The 24,743-nt window shown below is 36.1% G+C and overlaps 2 protein-coding genes, 1 long non-coding RNA gene and 2 other non-coding genes across 6 annotated transcripts; all 5 read right to left on the bottom strand.

Annotated features, from left to right (window-relative positions):
• Nucleotides 1-2,287: 2,287 nt before the first annotated feature.
• On the bottom strand, nucleotides 2,288-15,040 carry LOC121249706 (peptidyl-prolyl cis-trans isomerase CYP40-like). Its single transcript, XM_041148471.1, has 10 exons — nucleotides 14,688-15,040; nucleotides 13,517-14,017; nucleotides 13,303-13,390; nucleotides 13,141-13,193; nucleotides 11,553-11,657; nucleotides 10,872-10,947; nucleotides 10,334-10,371; nucleotides 10,139-10,229; nucleotides 9,967-10,023; nucleotides 2,288-2,486 (listed from the first exon to the last, which is right to left on the bottom strand). The coding sequence occupies exons 1-8, from the start codon at nucleotides 14,862-14,864 to the stop codon at nucleotides 10,176-10,178; spliced, it is 1,092 nt and encodes a 363-aa protein (XP_041004405.1). The 5' UTR covers nucleotides 14,865-15,040; the 3' UTR covers nucleotides 2,288-2,486; nucleotides 9,967-10,023; nucleotides 10,139-10,175.
• On the bottom strand, nucleotides 9,950-23,656 carry LOC121249991. Of its 2 annotated transcripts, XR_005937679.1 has the most exons (3): nucleotides 23,179-23,494; nucleotides 22,833-23,081; nucleotides 9,950-9,960 (listed from the first exon to the last, which is right to left on the bottom strand). It is a non-coding gene; the product is annotated as an uncharacterized LOC121249991 (long non-coding RNA). The 2 variants fall into 2 exon arrangements; XR_005937678.1 differs by lacking the exon at nucleotides 9,950-9,960 and having other exon boundaries at nucleotides 22,885-23,081; nucleotides 23,179-23,656.
• Nucleotides 12,436-12,537, bottom strand: LOC121243511. The gene has a single exon (XR_005936160.1). It is a non-coding gene; the product is annotated as a small nucleolar RNA snoR109 (small nucleolar RNA).
• Nucleotides 12,741-12,842, bottom strand: LOC121243505. Its single transcript, XR_005936158.1, has one exon. It is a non-coding gene; the product is annotated as a small nucleolar RNA snoR109 (small nucleolar RNA).
• LOC121249812 (peroxidase 10-like) lies at nucleotides 17,930-20,013 on the bottom strand. The gene is made up of 4 exons (XM_041148619.1): nucleotides 19,542-20,013; nucleotides 19,056-19,247; nucleotides 18,749-18,911; nucleotides 17,930-18,474 (listed from the first exon to the last, which is right to left on the bottom strand). Exons 1-4 carry the CDS (start codon nucleotides 19,755-19,757, stop codon nucleotides 18,065-18,067), a joined length of 981 nt encoding a protein of 326 aa, XP_041004553.1. The 5' UTR covers nucleotides 19,758-20,013; the 3' UTR covers nucleotides 17,930-18,064.
• Nucleotides 23,657-24,743: the final 1,087 nt, after the last annotated feature.

Raw genomic sequence — 24,743 nt, forward strand, 5'->3', positions numbered from 1 at the left:
AAGGAATAAAGTTTTTGTACGGGATAACAAGTTGATCTGAGGAAGAGAGCACAATTTGCGTGATGATTTTCATCTAGTTTCCTCCAATTATTACAGGGAAGTTGCTTTTGTGGAATCTCAGTACAATTAGCGTGATAAACGTGCATTTTGGTTCCTAGCATCTGTAACCCGACACTTTTTTTTTTTTTTTTTATCAAAATAATAATTACAGTTATAAATATGCAACCGTCACGAAATCAACTTAAAAAAAGTGAATAAACAAAAAACTTATTTTTTTTTAATAATACACTCATCTTTTTTTCAAAACGATTACATAACACTTACGCACTCTACGACTATATATAATATTATTTTTTTATTTAGTGATTAAGTATTTTTTTAATGATGTTGTAATTAAAAAAAAAAAAGATGAAAATAGTCTTCTCGGTGGGCAGTGTCGGGAGCCACCATTGGTGGCTCTAGCATTCCCCTGGTGAATTCCTATTAGGGTCAGTTTTTGTTTGGACTAGATCTAGAGATAAAATAGATATATGAAATGAAAATTAATATATTTATTAAATTTTTGATATTGTCAAGAAAACTCCCTCCAGAAATTAATAGATATACTTCTCTTCCGCTCTAAATCCTAGAGTTTTGAGAAAATGCCTAATTTTAGTTTAGGTATTTCTTTTTTATTTGGTAGCATGATAAGGAAATCCCAACTCGTACTTCGACTACCAACTTATTTGTTTTTAAAAATGCAGTTTTTCATATCTTTCACCCTATGATATAAATATATATATATATATATATATTTTCTTTGGGCACATGGAATCATGGTGGAGTTTGTGAAGGAGCTATTGGAGAACCTAGCAGGTTTGAGAAAACTGAGGGAGGCTGCTAACGAAGCTCTTGCCCACTTTGCCAAATTGCCTGCCGAGGAAAGGATGATGCTCAGCCAAGACCAAATTACAATCAGATGATCTGTTACAACTCCTTACAATAACCCTAGTATCGTTAAGATCAATAAATTTAAGTCTTTCAGAGCCGATCTTTACAAGAGACATGTGAAAGGATACAAAACATACTTAACCAACTTGAGATGGATACCAATATCATACGTACTCGCTAGCTTCCATAATGTGCGGCAAAAATTGCATGAAAAACCAGCTTATGTGGACAGCTCATTAATAGAGACACGATAAAAACAAGGCTTGTCTAGGAATCTCAAACACACTTTTCGAAAGGACAAAATAAATTGAAGAACTTAATGTAGAGAGACAATCTATAAGTGGACACTAAATAAGTGAGCTTCAAATCAGGGTCAATCAAAAAGCTTCGCTTTTGTGCAAAATGCAAATGGAGTCTTACCAGTCGAACAAAGCCGGAGACCTAGTGGAAAGCTGTGGTAGCACACTGGAAGCTAAGACAATTGAACTGATGAAGACCAGAGAAAAAGTGAAAACGGCTAAAGAAAGAGCTACACAATCATGGCTAGACTCCAGGCCCCTCATCGATGAGCTCGAAAGGCTAAAATCCGGGCTTGCGAGTGCTCAAAACCAATCTATAATGTCTAATACCATCATCTCCGAGCTTGAATCACAACTTCGGAGCACTATCACAAGCATCAAATCCAAGAAGGAAGAAGAGCTCAACGCAAAGAAGAAGATAATTGAAACAAGCCAGACTTTGAATCACACAAGTGAAAAGACGGAAACGCTCAAGCAGGATATAGAAGACGAACAGCAAGCAAAATTAAAAGTCAAACAAGTACTGCGCCTAAGGAAGCAAACTCTTCAGACATTGCAACTCATGCTTCGAGCTGTACAGTTAGAATCAGAAGCTTTTGGAGCATCTGCAGCCGAAGCAGTTCACCACATTAACTGTTCAGAAAAGGACAACACCATTTTCCAACTCAGTCATGAACATTACCATGCTTTAACAAGAAGAGCTGAAGAAGAAACATCACTTGCAGATCGGCGTGTTTCAGTGTCCACGGAACAGAAGCTTGTTGCCCAGGCAAGCCAAAATTTAGCTTTGACAAGACTAAAAGATTCAAACCCTGATAGCAAACTGCAGGGGGGAAGACTTAAAGGTAAAAATAAATTGGGAGCTGGATTCACAAAACAGGAGGCAGAAAAACAAAATCCAAGTATTAAAGTGGGAGGCTCAGTCGACAACAGACGGAATGCTTTCACCAAAGCTCAGGCCAAGCCACATGCTCCCTCCAATCATGGAAAGCCACCACAACAGTTAAGAAGATCAAAAAGTAATAACAATAAAAGGCCACTTAAGAAGAAAGCTTCAATTTTACATAAAATAAGAATTTTTATTTCAAGAAAAATAACAAGATTGTTTCGTTGATCAGATGAGTACTGTATAAAGAGTTCCAGCCGGCAATAAAGTACCATAAGCCTAGTTTGACATAATCAAAATTGGTTCAAGCTAGAGTTTCTCAATTGTCTCCTGAAAAGATCAGTCAGCCAATTCATGCCCACCAACAAAGCCTGAAATAGAACAAACCTTATCAAGAGATGAGAGAAGAGAATAAGTGCAAATAATTTCTTTCTCTAGTTTATTATCGGTAAACTGACTTCATAACCCAAGTATACAAAACAATTTCTACCAGGAAGGTTTTCTGTTATGAGAAATGGCTAAATCTCATTATTCCAGGCATCAAAACCATTGCCGAGCTACATTTTATTGTCTAGAGAGAGAGAGAGAGAGAGAGAGCCCTAATATCATTCCCTTTTTTTTTTATAGGTAAACGATTAAATTATTATTAATAAGAGTAGGCATAGCCTAAGTATATAGGGAGTATACATGAGATAACACCTATTTAGGACAAAGAAAGAGAAACAAGAAACTCATGAATATCAAGGCCATTAAAATCCACTGGTTTGGCCCAAAGAAAAAGAGTTCTAGCAAATAATAATCTGATCTCCTCCATAGAACGCTCCTTGTCTTCAAATGTCCTGTCATTTCATTCCTTCCAAATGCACCATAGAAGACATAGGAATCATTTTCCACACTGCTGAAATTTGTGGGATATCGCCGAGATTTACCCAACATGCCAAAAGCTCGGCCACTGTAGCAAGCAAAACCCAGGCTAGTTCTACCCTGCTGAATACATCGACCCAAAGTGCTCTAGCAATCTCACAATGTAGTAAGAGATGGTCCACCGTCACCCCACTTTGTTTACACATACAGCACCATTCTATGACAATCACCCCACATTTCTATAGGTTATCTGTTGTCAGAATCTTCCCCAAAGCCACTGTCCAGGCAAAAAAAGCCGCCTTGGGGGGGCCTTGTTTCTCCAAATTTGTCTCCACGGAAAGTGATTGATTTGCAAATGTGTGAGGGCCTTATAGAAAGAGCAAACTGAAAGTGTACCTTACCTGGTAGGTGTCCACCACAAAGTAACAACTCCTTAAGTGCTCGGTCTCATGGAGTATAAAAGCTGGAAGAAATTCTCAAAGTTGCTAACTTCCCAATTTTGGGCCGCCCTAGAGAAGCTCACATTCCACTGGAATAAATCCCCAACCCTTTCCATGAGTTTGGCCACTGAAGATTCTTTCTCGCGTGCAATCATGAACATTTCAGGGAATAAGTCCTTGAGAGCTCTGTCGCGACACCATATGTCATGCCAAAACTTAATTCTTGAGCCATCTCCCATCACAATTCTAGTACAACGAGCAAAGGCCCCCCACCCTCACTTGATATGCTTCCATAAACCCATACCATACGTCCCGCTCACCTCCTTATAACACCCCCCCCCCCCCCCCACAGGCCTCTATATCTAGAATCAATCACCAACTTACATAGAGCTTCAAGTTCAGTATTATAGCGCCAGAGCCATTTCCCAAGTAAAGACCAGTTGAACAATCTCAGGTTTCTTACGCCAAGCCACCAGAAGAGATTGGGGAGCATCCCGTGCTCCACTTAACCAAATGAAATTTAAACTCATCCCCAAGTCCGCTCCAAAGGAAGTCACGATACAATTTCTCAATGCGTGCCGCCACACTTGCAGGGATTGGGAACAATGATAAATAAAAATTAAGAAAAATTTAAAAACAAAAAGGTAGGTAGATTGGAGAGTGTGCTTTTGATTAGAGTAATTCTACCACCTTTTGACAAATACAACTACTTCCAACCTACCAGCCTTTGTTCAATCTTCTCAATCACTGCATCTCAAATAGTTTTAGCCCAAGAGTTGGCCCCCAAAGGAAGCCCAAGATAATTCATAGGGAATGAAGAGACCTTACAACCAAGAGTGTTAGCCAGTGACTGGATATTACGAACATTGCCAAAGGGGACTGGTTCTGACTTGGATAAATTCACTTTCAACCCAATGACTGTCTCAAAGAAAAGTAGGAGTGCCCTTAGTGCCTGAATCTGGTTTAGATCTACCTCACAAAAAATAAGTGGATCATCCACAAACAATAAATGGGATATGTGGATAGTAACTCGATGTGTATCACCAACCAAGAAACTAGTCAAGAAGCCACTGTTAACAATCGTTGACATCATTTTGCTAAGTGCCTCCATGACTATGATAAAGAGAAGTGGGGACAAGCAATCCCCTTGCCTTAAGCCTCAAGAACTGTTAAAAAAGTCGATTGGATAGCCATTTACCAAAACTGAGAACTTCGCCATCGATATGCACCATCTACTCCATGTACACCACCTCTCTCCAAAACCACATCTCCCCAACAAGTACTACAAAAAGTCCCTGTTGACATGATCGTAAGCCTTCTCTATGTCTAACTTACACAAGAGACCTAGATTACCCGCTTTTATTCAATTATCAAGGCATTCGTTAGCTATAAGAATTGAATCAATTATCTGTCTTTCCCAAACAAATGCATTTTGCGGTTTCGTAATGATCCGCCCCAAAACTCTACTTAGTCGGTTTGCGAGCACCTTGGATATAATCTTATATACCCCATTCACAAGGCTAATGGGCCTGTAATCCCTAACATCTGATGCCCCATTCTTCTTGGGAATAAGTGCAATAAAAGTGGCATTGAGGTTTTTCTCAAATTTCTCTACCAAAAAGAATTCATGAAATACCTTCATTAAGTCCTCCTTCACCACTTCCCAGCAGGTTTGAAAGAAGCCCAAAAAAAGTCATCCGGCCCTGGTGCTTTATCTTTTACCATCTTTTTTACCACTTTATGAACCTTGGCCTCCTCAAATGGCCTCTCCAATTAGGTGACATGCTGCTTTTCAATGGACTCAAAAGCTAGCCTATCGATCTTTGGCCTCCATCCCTCAAGTTTGGTAAGTAACTACTCAAAATAACCAGCCACATGATTCTGGATCACCGGGATCTCCGTACAAACAACTTCATCAATATTCAGCATCTCAATGGCATTGGTTTGCCTATGAGAGTTTGCCACTCTATGAAAGAACTTCATGCTACAATCACCTTCTTTCAGCCACAAAGCCTGTGATTTCTGCCGCCAAAAAATCTCCTCCAATAGGGTAATCCTTTCTAGTTCTGAGACCAATTCTGTCTTCCAATGAAGTTGGTTGTCTCTCCCAATACCTTTCAAGCTCATGAAGCTCCTCCAGTAGTGACTTCTTGCAGTTGCCTACATCACCAAAAACCTGCACATTCCAAAGCTTTTAGTCTTTTCTCAGAACTTTCAACTTGCAAGAATGAAACTAGGAGTGCCTTGGATCTAGTAGGAGGACCACCATTGTCTACCCCATTCCACAAAACCTTTCGTCTTTAACCACATATTCTCAAATTTAAAGTATCTTCCTCCTCTTTGAATTCCCTCACAATCTAACAAAATAAGGAAATGATTAGAATAGAGGCGAGGCAATCATTTTTTACATACCTCTAGGTAATAAATTTCCCATTCCGGGGAGACAATCTGTCCAATCTCGACCACGATTGATTATTGGACCATGTGAAGGTACCACCCATAAGAGGAAGATCGACCAAGCCCAGCTCAAAAATACAGTACGAAAAATTCACCATAGTTAATCACAACCTACTGTCTCCTAATCTTTCACTTGGGAATCGCGGAATTGCACAACATTAAAATCCCCCCCAATGGTGTGATACCCCCATATGATAAGGATAAGGGTGGGTGGGTGGTGTATGGGATCCCACATTGGTTGGGAAAGAAAAGTTCTTGCTTTTTATAAGATTTCAATGGAGCTTCAATTGTATCATTGACTAGTCCTTTTGGAGTATAGGTCATATGGTTTGATTCTTCCTTTGGAACATTACAAATGCTATCAGAAACAGGTTTGAGATTCTGCAGACTTTATGAGTTGAGTTTTTGGAAATCAAAAGTTTGAGAGTTTGCAGACTTTATGGATGGAGTCTTTGGAAATCTGAGGTTTAGAGATTCTGCATACTTCAAAAATGATTTTGATGAGATCTAAGATTTAGATTTTGTAGATTTTAAGAACTGATTTCATGACATTGAAGGTTTTAGACCCAATGGGCTTATTTTGTGGACTGTAAGAAATGATTTTGGTAAGATTTAAAGTTTAGATTTTGAAGGTGTACATAAGCTTGATCGAAAGCCAGGTTTGAGGTTCTGCAGTCTATAATATATGAGGTTTTGGATATCTATGAGCTTTAAGAAATAATTTCAGATTTGATGTTTAGAATTCTACAGACTGTAAGAGAGGATTTAGATTATTATGTTGGTATTTAAGGTTTTAGAATCTGCAGACTTTAGGGAATGTGTCCTATGAAACTTTAGTTGTTAAGATTTTGCAGATTTTTAACTGATTTCATGACAGTGATGCTTTAGATGCTATAGGCTCATTCTTTAGACTTTACAAAATGATTTTGATGAGATTTAGGCCTCATTTGTTTTTGCATATGAGATGAGATGAGTTTAGATAAAAGTTGAAAGTTGAATAAAATATTGTTAAATATTTTTTTTTTAATATTATTTTTATTTTGAAATTTGAAAAAGTTTGAATTGTTTATTTTATTTTGAGTGAAAATTTGAAAAAGTTGTAATGATTAGATGAGATGAGATAAGAATGGTTGTGAAAACAAGCGAGACCATAAGATTTCCAATTTCGTAGACTTTATTGAATGAGTTTTAAGAAAATATGAAGTTAGACTCTACAGATCTGACTTTAAGAAGCGACCCCAATAAGGTTTAAGATTTAGATCCTTTAGATTTTAAGAAATGATTCCTTTTGAGATTGAAATTTTACATTCTACGAACTTTAGGAGAATGATTTTTATAAGATTTTAAACTTTAGATCCCCCAGGCTTTAATAATGAGTTGGGGTGGAAATTTAAGGCTCTAGATTTTGCAAACCTTAAGTTATAATTATTTTCATATTTAAAATTAGACTTTGCATATGTTTGGGCAATTGATTATTACCATATTTGAGTTTATAGGTTCAACACTTTAAGAAATGATTCTTTTCAGATTTAAGATTATTGGCTGCAGCTAAGAATGAAAGAGAGTATTTAAGAGTATAAGTGAGGTGCATGGATTTGGGAGACGAAGTCGGTTGCTATCAAAGTGTGGTAAGAGTCGTCTTGGTAGGTACTTAAATGGAATAAGAGTTCATTCCAACCAGAAATATGGGACTTGAGCCTGTCACCTACGATGAACTGGCCCAACGAGGACGTCAAGAACTTAAGAATGGGAGATTGTGATACCCTCATATGATAAGGATAAAGATAGGTGATGTATAGAATCTCACATTGCTTGGGAATGAAAAGTTTTTATTCTTTATATGGTTCCAATGGAGCTCCAATTGTATTAATGACTATTCTTTTTGGAGTATAGGTCATATGGTTTGGGTCTTCTATTAGAGCGTTACAAATGCACCACGACAAGTCCCACCAACTGTATAGACCAGCCAACTCCTTGCAGAGAAGGGTTCTACTGTTGTCCACTGTCGGCCCATATATTCCAGCGAAAACCCCTCTAAAGTTATCCTCCACATTTTGAAATGAAACAGCCACTAGTACTCCCTAATATACTCCTCTATTTTTGTCACCACCCTTCTATCCCACATGACTAGTACTCCACCTGATGCTCCAGTCGAAGCCAAAAAGACCCAATCTACATATGGACAACTCCACACGCTTCTGACCATGCTTCGTGGAATATATTCCATCATGGCTTCCTGCAAACACACAATATCCGCCTTCCACTCTCGAAGCAAGTTTTTTTATCCACAGGTGCTTATTTATGTTGTCAAGCCCTCGGACATTCCATGATATAATCTTAGGCTTCATGGAGATAAAGTCGACCCCCTCCCTCTTGGTCTTTCTCGACTTGAGCTACCCTGATAATTGATAGACCACGTCAATCTCTTGAGTTGCCACTTTTTTTCTTTTGCACCGGATTTCTTAGTCTGGTTGTTTCCAAATTTAATGGCTATTAACAAAGCCATAAATTGTTCTTCAAAACCTTTACACTCAATGCCCACACAGTGCTGTATTTCCTGCACCTTATCCATAAACCAGTCCGAAACAGTGTTCTGCCAAGGAGGTATAGACTTCAACAGTATCAACTCCCCATCCATCTCTATCCCTCCCTCTGGTGCCCATTTTGATGCCACCAACCAATCTACCTCCTCAGTAGAAGGAGACCTACAGTCCAAATCATTAATTTCGCACAGAGGATCTATTGACTATAATGTTTCCACATTGACTTCCCCAACACCATCAACCATCGCTATTTCCACTTTCATGCCCTTTGTGCCTTCCATTGGCTCATTCTGTCCACCCAATGTAGGATCACAGTTAGCCAACATGACAGAAATTGAGGTATCCACAAGTAGAATCATCGGCTCCACCATAGGCTAACTGGCCGGCGGAGATTCCCCCATGAGGACCAACTACTATCCCTCTCTGCTCCTCGTTGGTATCTTATGTTAACTCCTTGCCAGGAAAGAGTCGGCCATTGTAGTGGGTTCCTCTCTGCCAAGCCAACAGTTGGCCTGCCACCACCACCCTTCCTCTACATAGTGCCTGTCCCTATTGTACAAGGATCACTATACTCCTGTCCATTACCCAAACTTATAGAGGCTCCTCTTGGAACTTCCTTGGCACCGCTACCTCCACCCTTATCACTGGGTTGCGCCGGCTTCAATGATGCGACCAGAGCCTCCCTATAGGAGCAATGTTGTTGCTGAGGCACCGCCACCATGCATACTCTACCCCTATTATGGGTCAGCCCTCTTCCATCATTAACGAAATCCCACAGCACCTCCATCCCTTCCCTTCCACCTCCTTTGGTACAAAGTTGAAATTGCACCTACTACCACCACTGTGGCATAAAAATCCTTTGTTGCACCCTTCAAACAGTCCTCGATTGCTTTGGCAAGCCACTGCACCGTGGACAGTCCCAATCTCATCTTATTCATGACCTTCCAACTTCTCTCAATGATGAGGAGTGAACTTTCTTCCATAGAAAATGAAAACACCTTCGATTCAACAAGTAAATGTTTCGAAAACCCCTTTTTTTATGTTGGGAAACCTCTACAAGGCAGGGCCCTTCAAACTCACCCCTGCAGAGTAAACCTTGGTCCGGCACCCTCGGAAATTTCTCTACATCGAACTGGTTAAATCGCTAACTTTTCACCAGGTGGTGTGGCCCCCAAGGATTGTTAGCACCCATGAGGTGTTGAACCTTAGACCTTGAAGGGAGTGATACCCCAAGACCAAGGCCTTCACCACTTGGGCCAATCGCTGGCTTTTTGCAAACCCCAGTTTGGTCACCCCTACAACTCCAAGCTCACCGAAATCTCATTGTCACCGAAAAGAAACCATCATCTTGGTTGTACAGAATAACTTGATGCGATTGGTTGTAAGGAGAGAAATGAATATAGGTAAAGGAAATTTTTTTTTTTTTTTTTTATAAGAGTGGTAAAGGAAATTTTTCTCCTGAGAAGTCTTAATATCATTCCCTTACTGCTCCATATGGCCCTTATAATGAAACTATAATCATTGAACAAGAGGCCAAAAATCTGTACCTGATGAAGCCAATTTGTGTCTGCAAACAAAAAACCTGAACCAGCCAACCATATAACCTAACAAATGCCCATAAAATAGAAATCAGTATTTCCGGAGTGTAGGCAGATTTGTACCTATAAAACGAATGGAATGTTACTTGCAAAATTAGAAAAAAGGGAAAGCAAATCTCACCAAAATGTGTTTCACATAATAGAAGAATGCCAGAACTCTACTGAAACATTTTAGAGTAGGCCTTTTTTTCCTGATCGTGTCTATCAGCAATCTGTAACCGCAATGAAATGTTAGAACCATGTAAAAAAAATAAAAGAAGACAACATCAGGAAAAGAAGTCATATCAAAACAATATAAAATGGGAGGTTCATCGACCTTCTTCCTTGCAGCAGCAAGCTCTTTCTTTATGCTTCCTGCACAAAGGAAAACATGATATACAGTCAAGACTACCATTTCTAACAATATTCTTTCTTTTAATAAGCACTTCTAATGATATTCAATGACTCAAATAGTTAAAGTAAAAGGGACCGAGTTAACAGACTTCCAATGTTCATGTGGAATGCAACTTGTTTCGTGAAACGATCTGCTTCACTTAAACTTAAACTTTTAAAACACAAAAATCTGCTTGTTTTCAGCAACTGATTGTGTGAGTTTGTATTTGACAGGCAGAGAAGAATTAGTTTTCATGTCTCTTACATTCTTTTCCATGAAGGCAAAAGCAACAGAAACATATCATAAGGGCACCAGAATGACATAAGAATTCTCTGAAACACACTCCCCCACCTTTCCCAAAAAACACCCAAAAATTAGCGAACTCATATGAACACAAGAGAAGGAGAAGGGGAAGGGGGCATCATTGCTGGAAGATTTTATCACATTAAAGACATTATTATCAACTATTAAAGACACTAACCATCGTTTGGCTCCAATTCTAATGCCTTCCTGAAGCTTTCAACTGCAGAGTCTATGTCATTTAACGCCATATGTGCCTGGCATTAGTGACACCACCATACATATATATTAAATCACTTCACAAATTAACAAAATCAAGCAACCTATTTATAATTTGTCAATCATTTAAGTTCTTTAATGGAAGGAGTTTCATTGAATTATGATATACTATGACTACAAAAAAGAATTCAAAACTTCAATAATTTCCATCAAGAAAAAAAAATAGTGTAATCGCTGCCAGCATATCAAACTTTGGCCCTTAAAAGCTCAAGCTTAAACCCATGTCGAACATAACAATAGGTATCATTCTAACCGACAGTTGACAAAAATCCAATTCCTTAATATCTTTTTTTTTTTAATAAGTTAAAAATTTTATTAAACACAATGTAATAGGTGAAGCCCAAGTACACAGGAAATATACAAAATTCCTTAATATATTGAAACCAATATAATGATACAAGGCCTGATCGTTGTCTTAACATCATTATGTAAATTTAGTGAAACTTAATCGACTTGCTCTCCCAGTCCAGTCGTTGCTTTTCTTTCTTTTAACTCTACAATTTAGTCTCCATCAAATTGAAAATAGTAGAAAAACAGGAAGAGGAGGAGATGAATGAGTTCCTAATCAATGGACAATACCAACCTGGCCTTGGCGAAACAAAGCTTTCACATTATCTTCCCCATCTCGCATAGCGAAGTCTGTGTCCAACAATGCTCCTTTTAGATCTCCTAATTTCAATTTACAAGCCTAAATAAAGCATGCAAAACCCTAATCAATTATATATGAGAAAAACAAGCCTTAGTAAGGTAACAAGATTGCTAAACAATAACAATAAATATTAATCTATGAGAAAAACTGATACAACGAGGTATCACCCCCACTAGAGTCTTTGTGTGGTGCATGTAGACAGTCAACGTATTAGCACCTTCACAGGATAGAAAGAGAAAGAACTAATCATCACCCCAAACTCCAAAGACGAAGATGGAAAATTGTGGTTGTTATAATTGTGAATCCATTGGCAATCGAAAGGAAAATCTTTTGACCAAATTAACGCAAGACAAAAAAGTAAAATGGCAATCTTGATCTCCAAAAGGAATAAACTTTAACAGAAAATGAATAATATGAAAATGTAGATTAAACTCTAGCTCATTATTTAAGTCAGGCAATAGTATCAATTTATCAAATCAAATTTGAAATTTCATTAGAGCCTGAAACTGAACAAAAGGGTGAAAATCAACAAAGACCATCTACAGATCCCCTAAACAGCACACTCATTTCATTCAGCAGGGTTGCATTGTTCATGGACTAAGCCCTATTAAATTCTTCATATTAGGGCTTGAGGTTACAACAATTCACAGTATTAAATTCGACCATTTTGGCCTAATGCAATTTCTGTATTGCTTTTTTTTCAACCCTAATTACAATTTTGCCTGATTTCTATATTATAATGGAAGAACAAGCCACTTCTATTAAGTTGCATATAACTTTTTTTGATAAGTATAAGAAAAGAAATTAAAAAAAAAAAAAATATGAGAAGTTCGGTAAGCAGAATAGTTGATGGAGATCAAAAGATCTCTCAAAAACCGGCCAGTTAACTTCTCTGAGACATTTGATATGGCTACAGCCGCTTTGGCATTTCAAGATCAAGGGTACTGACTGAAATCGTCACCCTTCCCTTGGTACATGTAGCCTAATGCAATTTCTGCATTGCTTTTTTTTTCAACCCTAATAAAAATTTTGCCTGATGTCTATATTATAACGGAAGAACAAGCTACTTCTATTAAGTTGCATATAACTTTTTTTATAAGTATAAGAAAAGAAATTAAAAATAAATATGAGAAGTTCGGTAAGCAGAATAGTTGACAGAGATCAAAAGATCTCTCAAAAACCGGCCAGTTAACTTCTCTGAGACATTTGATATGGCTACAGCCGCTTTGGCATTTCAAGATCAAGGGTACTGACTGAAATCGACACCCTTCCCTTGGTACATGTAGCCCCCCCCCCCCCCCCCCCCAACCCCACCCTAAAAAATAAGAAAAACAAAAGCACAATAAAATCAAACAATCACAAATCCATTGTAGGCTGTGAAGCTATAAAGATCGGGGAGAGAGAGAGAGAGAGAGAGAGAGAGTGTGTGTGTGTGTGTGTGTGTCAGTGATTGCTCAGTGAAAAGGAATTGCGACCTAGAGAATGTGCAGTTGGGGCTGTCATTAAGTTGCATATAACTTACAGAACTATTTGTAAATATCTGGGACTTTGTCTTCCGCAAGGATGCACTTTTCTCTGCACAGTCAGAAAAGCAAATTCATCAGTTTGACTAGAGCAAGGAAGATAGCTACTTCAATAATAATTATTAAAAGATCAGATTACGAGGAAGACTTGTGCAGCTCACCTTCATCAATGTCTTCCTTTTCCCAGCATACATCCAAGTAGCGCAAAGCTTTACGATATTTTCTGAGAGCCATCTTATAGTCTTGCTTCTGTGTGGGAGAAGTCAAGGAACTTTAACGTTAACATCAGAATATATGCATACAAAAATACGAACACACACACACACAAACATTTAATTCTATATGTGGAGCAGAAAAAAATATTAAATCAACTACCTTGTAATGCTCATTTCCAAAATTTTTAATGTCATCTACAGCCCTCATCCACCAAGAAATTTCATCTGGTTTGGCATCAAGGTCAGCTGGCCAGTCAGCATAAGCATCACCATCTTTAAAGAAGTTAGATATTCCATCATCTTCCCCCTCAGGAATCTCTCCACAATCCATAATTACTACTTCTTGAGTGGGATAATCACCCTCTCTAGTAGTAACATGCTCAATAGTCCGAACCACACCCATTCCTTTAATTACCTTCCCAAATACAACATGCTTGCCATCTAGATGAGAAGTGCGAGTCGTCGTGATGAAGAACTGGGATCCATTGGTGTTAGGTCCGGTGTTAGCCATTGATAGCATTCCTTTTCTTTCATGTTTGAGGTCAAGTTTCTCATCCTCAAATTTCAAGCCGTAAATAGATTCTCCGCCAGTGCCATCCCCAGCCGATATGTCTCCACCTTGTATCATAAAACCTTTGATGACACGATGAAAACAGACCCCCTGAAATGAAGATCATGCTATCATTTACAAAACAGCTAATAACTGAAGTAGTGTGCTTTGCAAATAACCAAATCAAGAAGATTAGCGTCTTAAATCGTGTAGGTGGAGTGTAGTTGCATTTGTAACTAAAATAATGAGAAACTGCATACTTTTCTTAAAAAGTCTTCAATTTATCTCATTACCATATCTTCATGTCAAAAAAGACAGTACCATTGAAAAGGATCATGAATTGAAAATAAATTAAAACTCTTAGGTTTCTTTTATTACCATAAACTTTCAAGTTAAAAAAGACTACCATTGAAAAGGATCATAAATCGATAATAACGATTTGTAATAATAACCATAGATACTTAGCAATAGGCATTCACAATCATACCACAAGTCATTGTTCCTCAACTAGTAACCACATAAGCCAAAAATCTTTCTTCGAATATCGCACATTTGAAAAGACGAAACGTGTAAGCACAAATTGACAGCAGCAAAACGAGACTGTCTCCTCAAAACTAAATAGAACAGTAATTATAAGTCCAAGAAATAAATCGAACTACGTCAATTCATGCGATTCTCCTCCAATATACATAGATATATATACACGCACAATATATACACACTCGTATGTTTAAAATTATTGAATGGGAAAATAAGAGAGAAGGAGAGAGAAAGGAAAGACCTTGTAGTGGAGGGGAACACCGGTGTTAGGGCCAATGCCCTTCTCGCCGGTACAGAGAGCCCTGAAATTCTCGGCGGTTTTGGGAACCACATCCTTGTAGAGTTCCACCACTACCCTCCCATCTAGCTCTCCTCCTATGCTTATGTCCAAGTAGCACCGGGGGTTGGAGTTCACCATCTCTCTCTCTCTCTCTCGCTCGCTAAAACCCTAATCTTGCCTTTTAAGCTGCTCCCTCTCCCTCTAGAAGTTTTAGCTCTAAGAACTATTCCTAAAATACGCAGCGGTGCGCACCGCTGGCTTTTTCTTTTTTTATTTCATGTGGTGTGGAAGAAGTGTATGTGTATCTCGACGATCGACGCCATCACATTGGATGTAGTAACAGTAGAAAACGAGGACACCTAGTCCTAAGTTCCTAACTACTAGCTCTAGGGCTTTGTTTGGTTTGAGCCTTTGAGGGACATTCAAAAGAGTGACTCTGTTGGCTGCCGTGGAATTATTAACGATGGAAATCTCTCCGAATTTACTTAAGCAGTAGAAAATTATTTTCATCAGTTATTATTTATTATTTTACATTCTCTAGAAATACTTTCATACTTTATAAAAAATATCCACATACTTTATTAAAAATCTATAGGTATAAATTGTGAGAATGAATAATAGTTGATGCATAATAATCATTTAAACAGTATGACTTGTGAACCTATTACTTCAACAGCGCATTTATCAAAGAGCAGTGCTACACTCATCGAGAGTATAGTTCGAGACAGTTTGATAAGGGTAGAAAAGTTTTTTTTCATTTATTTGTTTATACCCTTAAATATTTTTTAAAAAAAATCACATCATTAAAAAATATTTTTTTAATCATTAAGTTAAGAAAATAATAATAAAAAAAATTATTGAGACCTGTAAGTGAGAATAGCATTTTTCTTTATCAAATCATAAAAGTGAAGCAAATTTGGTACAATGCTAATGCAACTACTTGGTCGATCTTTGTTGGGTTTTATTTTATTTTATTTTATATGTTGTTAATCCAACTAATAAATCCCTCTACTTTTAAGCCAGCAGTTGATATTGGTTTGCTCTTTACGACTTTCATCATACATTTGCTTTTCTTTTTTCCTTCTATGTTTTTGCATGCTAAGTTAAATGCATTGTTGTTTAACCTTTTGTACATGCTGGAGAAAATATAGCCTTTGCACCTAGAAGCCCTTTTCAAAATGTTGATCTTGGTATCATTCATTTTTATTGACTTTTATCTTCTACTCATCGTAGGAAGGTTTTTCCATTGTTAAGAATTAGGCATTTCTGTTTATAGATGTTTTTCTTCGTATTACAGATTTGTAAGATTGCTGCTGGACAGAGATCCTCTAAGAGATTAAGGCTGCGTTTGGATGTTAAGCTGAGTTCAGTTCTTTATAAGTAGTAGTAAGTTGAGTAGTAGAGAGAGTTATGTGGTGTCTATCTAAACTGAGTTTAAAGTATGTTTGAATGTTATAATGAGTTTAGTACTTTTTATGAGAAGTTGAAAAAGGTTGTGAGTCTCACGTATAAAGAGGTTTTGAGTTGAGAAGAGTTTAATAATTTGAGAGTTTGATATTTAAATATTAGACTCAGTTTAGAATTAGACTAAATTCAGCTGAGTCTTACAACCAAACGCAACCATGAAAGACAAGTAACTAACCTTTTAAGGGCTACTTGTCAACGGCCTAAAGAAAGGAAAAGTAGCATCGAGGAGGTAATTTCAGTTTGTGTAACTTTGGTGATAAATCATAGTGTTTAAACTCTAATTATGATGGTATATCAATTCAATATAAATGGAGACCTGCTTGTGTTTAGTAATTTATTGACGAGTTATCTTTTGTGCTAGATGGTTAAACTAAACTATTTCTTGTAAATGATGAATTTGGAATTGAAGGGACAAAATTGCAGTGGTTGATGCTCGGGTTTTACCATCTCCAATAGTAATTTTGTGTATATATGTTTCTTTGAGCTATTTTAGAAATGTTATATTGACAAATCTAATTTATTACTTAATTTTTTGTAGCCTAAGGTCTCATTTGGATTGAGAAGTGATGTCATCTCATCATTACAATTTTTTTAAATTTTTACATAAAATATAATAAACAATTTAATTTTTTCAAATCTAAAAACAATAATAATATTAAAAAATAATATTATAACGATATTTTATTCAACTCATCTAAAATCATCTCATATGATCTCTCAATCCAAACGGGACCTAAATATCAAGATACTGAGGAAAGTTCCCAAGATGACAGTTATTTGATTGTTATATTGTATTTTTGGCTTAGGAAAATTGTGCTTTTTTTTCAATAATCTATATAAATTATTCAAGATCTTTATAAATTAGATCAGGATCCTTGGAGGGGCTAGTTCATGGAGGAATGATCAGGTAAGGAGTTGGCATGTATAGTGCTTTAATGCTTATGTGAAGTGTTTATTTCTTTGTTCTCATTTTCCATTGGTCACATTGAGGGAACTACTTAAAGCCTTCAGGAATTTCATTGGAGTTAGACCCGAAAGGATTATATTCTAAAAGTATAATCGATGTGTGATCATGCAAAAACATATATCAGTTTTGTACTATCTTATCTGATATTGTTTTATATATATTACTTGGTGCAGGGATGCTGTCAACGAAGGCCAATTCAATCAATTTGTGCTTTACCAGATGGACGCAATAAGAAAGCTATGATGATCTTGTTCAGATGTGTCGTTTCAGCAAGGTTTAAAGTGGGCATCATATGCCTAATGATATTTTGTTATGACTTTAAGCAAACATAAAAATCTTCCTAAATTGTATTGCGCTAAGTTGACTACACAATGTGCAAACAACACTAGGCCTTGATTAGATAACGAGCTTATCTCAACTCATCTCATCTAATCATTATAACTTTTTTAAACTTTCAAACAAAATATAAATAACAATTCGACTTTTTCAAATCACAAAAAAAAATTAATATTAAAACTATATTCTAATTATATTTTATTCATCTTTCAACTCTCGTATCATCTCATTTCATTTTAACTCAACTCACTATCCAAACCTCTCAATGTTATCTCTTTGTGTTCTTGTATTGCTTTTGAGGCATGTTTTTATGATATTTTGACATTTTTTGTTACATCGTTTTCACAACACGGTCGGCAGTTTTGTTTTTTAGACAAATAATAAATTTTCGCACTCGGTATAATCGAAGCAGAAAGAAAGAAGGCATGAGAAGTGGGTGAATCAGTGTTTGATCACTTCTAGTTCTGCCTTGTCACAAGAGTTCTAAATTAGAGACCTGCATTTCATTCTTACTAGTTACAGCCCAAGAACACTTTTGAAGATCGTTTATTTCACATACATAGGTTTTTTAGTTCACCACTCTACAGTTTTTTCTAATCTCTCCACTCTGTCCTGTAAGCACACCTATGCTGGCCATCTTCACCATTGATGCTGCAAAATCCCTGTAGAAAAGATAAGAGAACTTGCTATAGTTAATGACCATTGAAGCGGTCTTATTGTCCCCCATAAGAGCTTGGTCTGACTGAAGTAGCCCAGAATTGTTCACAAGGTTTTTGTAATAGATGTTATCAAAATTTTTCGAAGTGACTGAATCCAAGGGAGACAATTTGGTGTCAGAATCAGCATCATTTTCTGGGCATGTGCTTTGCAAAGTTTGTAGGAGGGATGCATCCAGTGTTGGATCAGGTTTACCATCAGCAAATTTGAAGAGCCTTGACTTGAATGTAAAGCATTGAGCGAACCCAATAGTGTGCGCACCTGTATAAAGCATATGGATCAGTGACAGTCTTTTAAGCTTATGTTGTATTGTAGCAGAATGGCAATATGAACTTCATAAAAAGTTACATTTGCAAGCCCCTTCATGTTAGAGTTTGATTTTGTAAGAGAATTTGATGAAAACTTCTTTTACAAATAAAATATCTGTCGTTTCAGTGGGGTGAAAATAGGTCCTCTACACTGGTTTGCAAGTAAAAGTACTCGAAGTTTATATATGTAGCATGGAAGTTGTTTTGGCTGCAAGTATGAAGCAAACCTGATAGCACGACTACATCCTTTACATCAAGCCCCTTTGAAGTGAATTTTGCAGTGATGTTTTCCAAGGGCTCAAAGGGGCCTGGCAAGTTGTTAGCTTCACTCTCACTTGCTGTTGTGCCATCTCGACGACCCAAGGGTACATCCCAATAGGATCCTCCAGCCTGAGAAAAAACAGGAAACATAACCAAAGAGTGATATAGACAAGGAATATGAGATACAGATTAAGATCATGTATGGACATTAGAGAATCTGAATGGTATTTCGAGCTAGACAACTTCAACAAAGCATAGGAGTTGATTCCTTACAAGATAAACAGCCTCTCTTGCTGCAAGAGTTAGCACATCAGCACAGGAAACAGTGGATGGGCAAGCTTTCTCCAAATTGGTCTTTATTGTGTCAATGACCTCATAACCTCTAGCTGAATTTTTATTAGGGAACGCATTCTTCTCCCCTTTAGTTGCGCCAGTATCATCGAGCAAAACTGACGCGTCACATCCCTTTGGTACAAAAAAATATTTGCAGTCAGTTTCTGAAGATCAAATGGAATTAAAACCGTTGATTATCCTGCTAGCCTGTACCACATCTAACTAAATTATTTTGATTAATAGTACTGTTTCCTCCTCTTTTTGGTAAAATAATTTCTTATATTTGTCACTTCTACAATCATTTCTATCTTTGCCTTCTTAATTATGACTATTTTACTGGATATCAGTGAATATATGTTTGTTTCGTCCCTAGCATATTCAACAGAAACTGATCAACAACTAAACGTACGAGGTTAATAGATATACATTGACAAAACAATCATGGAAGTGAAGCCGCAACAGAGAGGCTGCCATCCTAGTATCATTTGCAATGGCTGACCATACACTGTATCGAACAATCTTTGCCAGGTTCGGACAAGTGGAGGCATAGAATTTGTAATCAAGTTGACAGGATACATGAGGACTTAGGAGTAAGAGGCCAAAGAAGGTTACAAAGAAAAGACTAGGGGGGTTTTGATCCATAACCTGAACGTGCAGAGTATCTAAATGCTTGCTGATGATGTGTGCCAAGCAGTGGCAATTACAAGCAATTTATACACAGGAAACCAATGCAGAACGCATATTAATTACCAATTAAGTTTTGTGAAGAGTGGGCGGACCACTAAGGGTACTGTCCCTTTCAGTTGAGTTTGGTATAAATCCACAGCTTTGTCAATGGGAGAAGAACTCAGTTCTCCCCACCTCATTGAAAATCAGGGCTATTCTAAGTGGCAGGATGATGTGTTACACTAACAATACCGAAAAGAATACATATAGGCTATCAACAACACTCTCTCGTTGACTTAAGTCTCACCATGTGACGAAATGAAAAAATTTTCTCATCAGCTACTATTCATCATCCCACACCCCACACCCTATAAAAAACATCCCTACACCGTATGAAAAGCTATAAATGTAAGGTGTGTGATGTGAACAATGACTGATTTGTAGCAAACTGCAAAACCCGTGAAGAAATAGGTGCACTTGAAGGACATGTCATTCCATTTTTGGCCTGGATACTATATTTATTTTTTACTATTATTATTATTGTTGTTGTTGTTAGTATTATTACTATTATTTTTGCCTGGAACTTTTAACTTTTGGATAAGTCCAAGGGTGGAAGTTGGAGCATATTGTAGTCAACAAATTGGACTTGGAGACCGAAAGTGCTGTTTATATATCTTTTATGTTTAAGTAGTGGGAGTATAGTATACTCCATAATACAGTGTTAGTACATATACAGTGTTAATGGGGATGGTAACATAGACCCATCTCAGACAAAAACATCAGCTCATTGAAAACAAGAAATGGCTGATCAGTTAACCATGAACCACTAATAGGACAGGAAGGTGGGATTAGGTAGCTAAGTTGGGGGATCAAGACTTGCCTCGCCACAATTATAGGAATTAAACAAATCGAATCCTGAATGTTTTAACACGACAATGTTATTATATATGCGCCAATCCAGATTGAAACTCGCAAGAAAGATTCTTGCATCTGCGGGAGGAGTGCACATAATGGCTGTTGGAGGCAGTCTATTTAGCCAGCCTGATTCATATTCAAGCCATTGAGTAAACAGATTTTTTTTTTTTTTTTCAATTAATAACAGATCCCCTTCGGTTTTCTGTATTCAATTACAGATCCAGTCATTGTACCGCATGTTAATTTTCTGGGCACAGCATACAGTCTCTAATATTTTGGTTAATTAGATAGAGCACATCAGTATGCACGAGTTTCCATCCAACCTTTGGGAGTGAATGACAAAAAATGCCACTAAATGACTGCAACTGCTGAGCACTATCCTGGTCATGAACATTCCTGTATGGCTGTATGCATCTTTTTTAGTTTTTGGTCAAAGAAACTACTTAAATAAGCCTATTTCAGCAGCAATAAGAAATAGTGGATTCTCAAAAGCCCGTGTCTTGATTGGTATAACTCTCAGTCTCCAAAATGGAGATTTGGTGTTTGAAGCCCCATCTCCCAAATATATAAAAAATATATTATTATTATTATTATTATTATTATTATTATTATTATTATTATTATTATTATCATCTCAACAAAAACCAAGAAAGAATGGATTTAAGAAGGATATACGATAGACGTCTAATAAGCCCTTCCACGATCTTCTTTTCATTAAAGTATAGTTTGTTTTCACAACTCTTTTCAACTCATTCTATCTAATCATTATAATCTTCTCAAATTCTTACACAAAATAAAATAAACAATTCAACTTTTTCAAATTTCAAAATAAAAATAATATTAAAAAAATATATTCTAATAATATTTTATTTAACTTTTAATTTTAATTTTGACTTCTCTCATCTGCAAAAACAAATAGGGCCAATAAGAGCACTTTCAATAGTTTTTGTATTATACAAAAAATGTAAATAATTTGAAGAATTGTTCTAAAAAAAAGCTCTATCCGATTATGTAAAATGAATTGTAAAATACAATTAGTTACAGTACCCCGCTACATGTAGCGGGTACTGTCCATACTGTAAAATTTTTTTTATTGTTGATATTTCATTTATTCCCTCATTTTTATTTATTTTGATTTTTATCATGTAAGCAAATTCTTTTTATTATTCATCATTTAAAACATATATATTTCATTTTCTTCTAAAAAATATATTGGAATTATTTTTAAACCAATTTTTTCATATTTGATTTTATTTTTAATTTTTATTAACTTATATATTTTTGTTTTACGTGTATAGGACTGAATTATTTTATATTGTATATAAAAATAAATTGTAAATATAAAAAAATATATGGATATTATAAATTTATTGATAGAAATGAAATATTTAAAAAGACTAAAAAAAGAATATTTAAATGATATAGAGAAAAAATAGATAAACTGATGGATAACATATTGTAAAAATTAATATATAAAATAAAAATAAAAACTTAATGATATATTTTAAAGAATAAGATAAAAACTCTACTGTCGGAGTGCTCTAATATGAAAGTGGCAACCTTTATTTTTGTGAGATTCCGTTTTTTTTTTTCGCCTTTTTATTCGAACAGCAATTCCCCGTGAAAAGGACACCTGAACCCAATCCAATCAGTGTTTCTTGCTTTCTTCTTCTTACTCCATTTTCTGTGTTTTCAAGGTTTGCTTAGCCGGTTCAGCTGTAATTAACAAGCCTCGATAACTTTAGTTTCGTTTCTTTGACCTAGCCTGAATAATCTTTTGCCCTTATATAGATATATATATATATATATATATCGGCATGACTTCGTCAAGTAGAAAGTAATCCCATCAAGCTTTGAGGGTCAAAACTGGGCAATTATATTACGCCTGATATCCCAAGTTCCCTTGTTCGAAAGCCTGAGTATCCAAAATTCTCTAGCTAAACCATTTTTTCAAAGCTGCCTAACCAGGGTTTAGTGATGATTGTCTGATTTGATTTGTGGGAATTGTGCAGGCATGGCCGCATGAGGGCAGTATTCCTTGCTCTCTGCTGCTGCTTAATGTTTAAGGTAGGTGCATAAGAGAGAGTTTTAAGAAACCTTGTAGGGGGTTCAATTCTTATCCACAGAAAATTAAACTTTGATGCGTGTCTTCTGAAAATGCACTACAGTCTACAAGCAATGCAATCAATTAATATAGCAAATTACCATGATTCACTTATCAATATATATAACAAACAGCAGTTTCAACACCCTGATTAATGATGCCAAGAAGGTCCATTTCGATATTTTTCATGGCTTGAGTAAATTGTAAGACTCCCTCAACAGAGGTTACAGAACAAATAATCGAAGAAACAGCTCTCTGAGCAGTCGTAGCAGCAAGAACAGCTGTAACCCAGAAATAAAATCAAAAGATTCATTAATAATAACAGCAAGAAACTATATCTTTTTAAGGACTTCAAAGATAACAAAAATAGGATATTACCAAGTATCGATGGCCTTGTCTTGTTCATCCTGTTCAACCTGGAACTCAAGGTCCTTGCCAGAAGTCTCAATGGCTTGTGATGGTGGGGGTTCCATCTCTCTCTCTCTCTCTCTCTTTCTCTGAGGCTCTGAAACGCTGAGTGGAGAAGGATATAGTACGTTGCCCAATCACGTGAATGCACTAGGGGTCGGCTAACAAAGATGGGTTGAAGCCAAAAGACTTTAACTTTTCAAATTCCGGAATAATTATTCTGTTTTGATTTGTGATTGCATTAGGAATTTGATTTGACCAAATGATAATTCCATTTCCAAATCAAGATGACTGCACAAGACATGACACGAGTTACGCATGGAGGGAGTGCTTCGGTTCTAGACGTTGGATGGTCCCCATTACTGACTAAGAAAGCCATCCAACGGTTAAGATGAAAACCCAAAAAAGCGTGGTTCGACCACCACTGTATCGTCCATTACTGCAAAGCAAAAGCCAGATGCATTTTTAGATTACTGTTGCAGGTAGGGGTGCAAATGGTCCGGACCAGCAAGGTTCGGTCTATCATTGGTCCGGACTGGATTGGTAGTTATCGGTTCGGTCCGGTCCAATCAGTCTAGTATAATTTTTTTTCTTTTTTTTAAATCAATTAATAAAAAAACTTTTATTTAAAATATGAAATTAAATTAAGTGATTTATTAATGTGAATTATGTAACAAACTTAATAAAAAAATATTTTATATAGTCAATGATAATAAATTAGATGAAAATTACATTATTAATTTATACAATTATTATATAATTAATTAATTGATATTATATATTAGTTAATTCATAGAATATTAACAAGTGTTTATAACATATTTAAAATTTTATATTGTTAATTGTATAATTATTATATAAATAATATATATAATATTTTTTTAAATTTTTTATTCGATCGGTCCGGTTCGGTTTGGTCTGAGAAATCTCCACTCCGGGACCGGACCGAAGATCGAAATTCTCCTACTTATTGGACCGGATCGGACCATACATTTTTTCTGTCAGGTCATTTTCTCCGGTCCGGACTAACCGTTTTACACCCCTAATTGCAGGCAAAGAGGATTCTACAATTTGTCAAGAGAGATACAAGGAATGTAGTTCAAATTATCCAGTGTTTCTATATAAATTATATATATATAACACATAAAGAAAGTTTTAGAGATTGTGCCTGAGATAAAATAGTTTTAAATTAAAATTGAATAAAATATTGTTAAAATATTATTTTTTTTAATATTATTATTATTTTAGAATTAAAAAAAATTAAATTATTTATTATATTTTATATAAAAATTTAATAAAATTATAATAATGAAATAAAATAAAATAAAACCATTTTTGTATTTAAACGTACCTTACCGAAAGGATAGATGGTAGAGTAGTCTAATGTGGGCACAAAATCCATGAAAAGCCAAGATCCAATTAACTTATTTATCTTCTTTTTGGACCACCAATGATGTCATAACATTTGGCAGCATACAGCTTAGACATGTATTGGTTCTAAGTCCCTGGCCTACTACTATTTATTTATTTATTTA

The sequence above is a fragment of the Juglans microcarpa x Juglans regia genome, chromosome 1D (assembly GCF_004785595.1).
Source record: "Juglans microcarpa x Juglans regia isolate MS1-56 chromosome 1D, Jm3101_v1.0, whole genome shotgun sequence".
Lineage (NCBI taxonomy): Eukaryota > Viridiplantae > Streptophyta > Magnoliopsida > Fagales > Juglandaceae > Juglans > Juglans microcarpa x Juglans regia.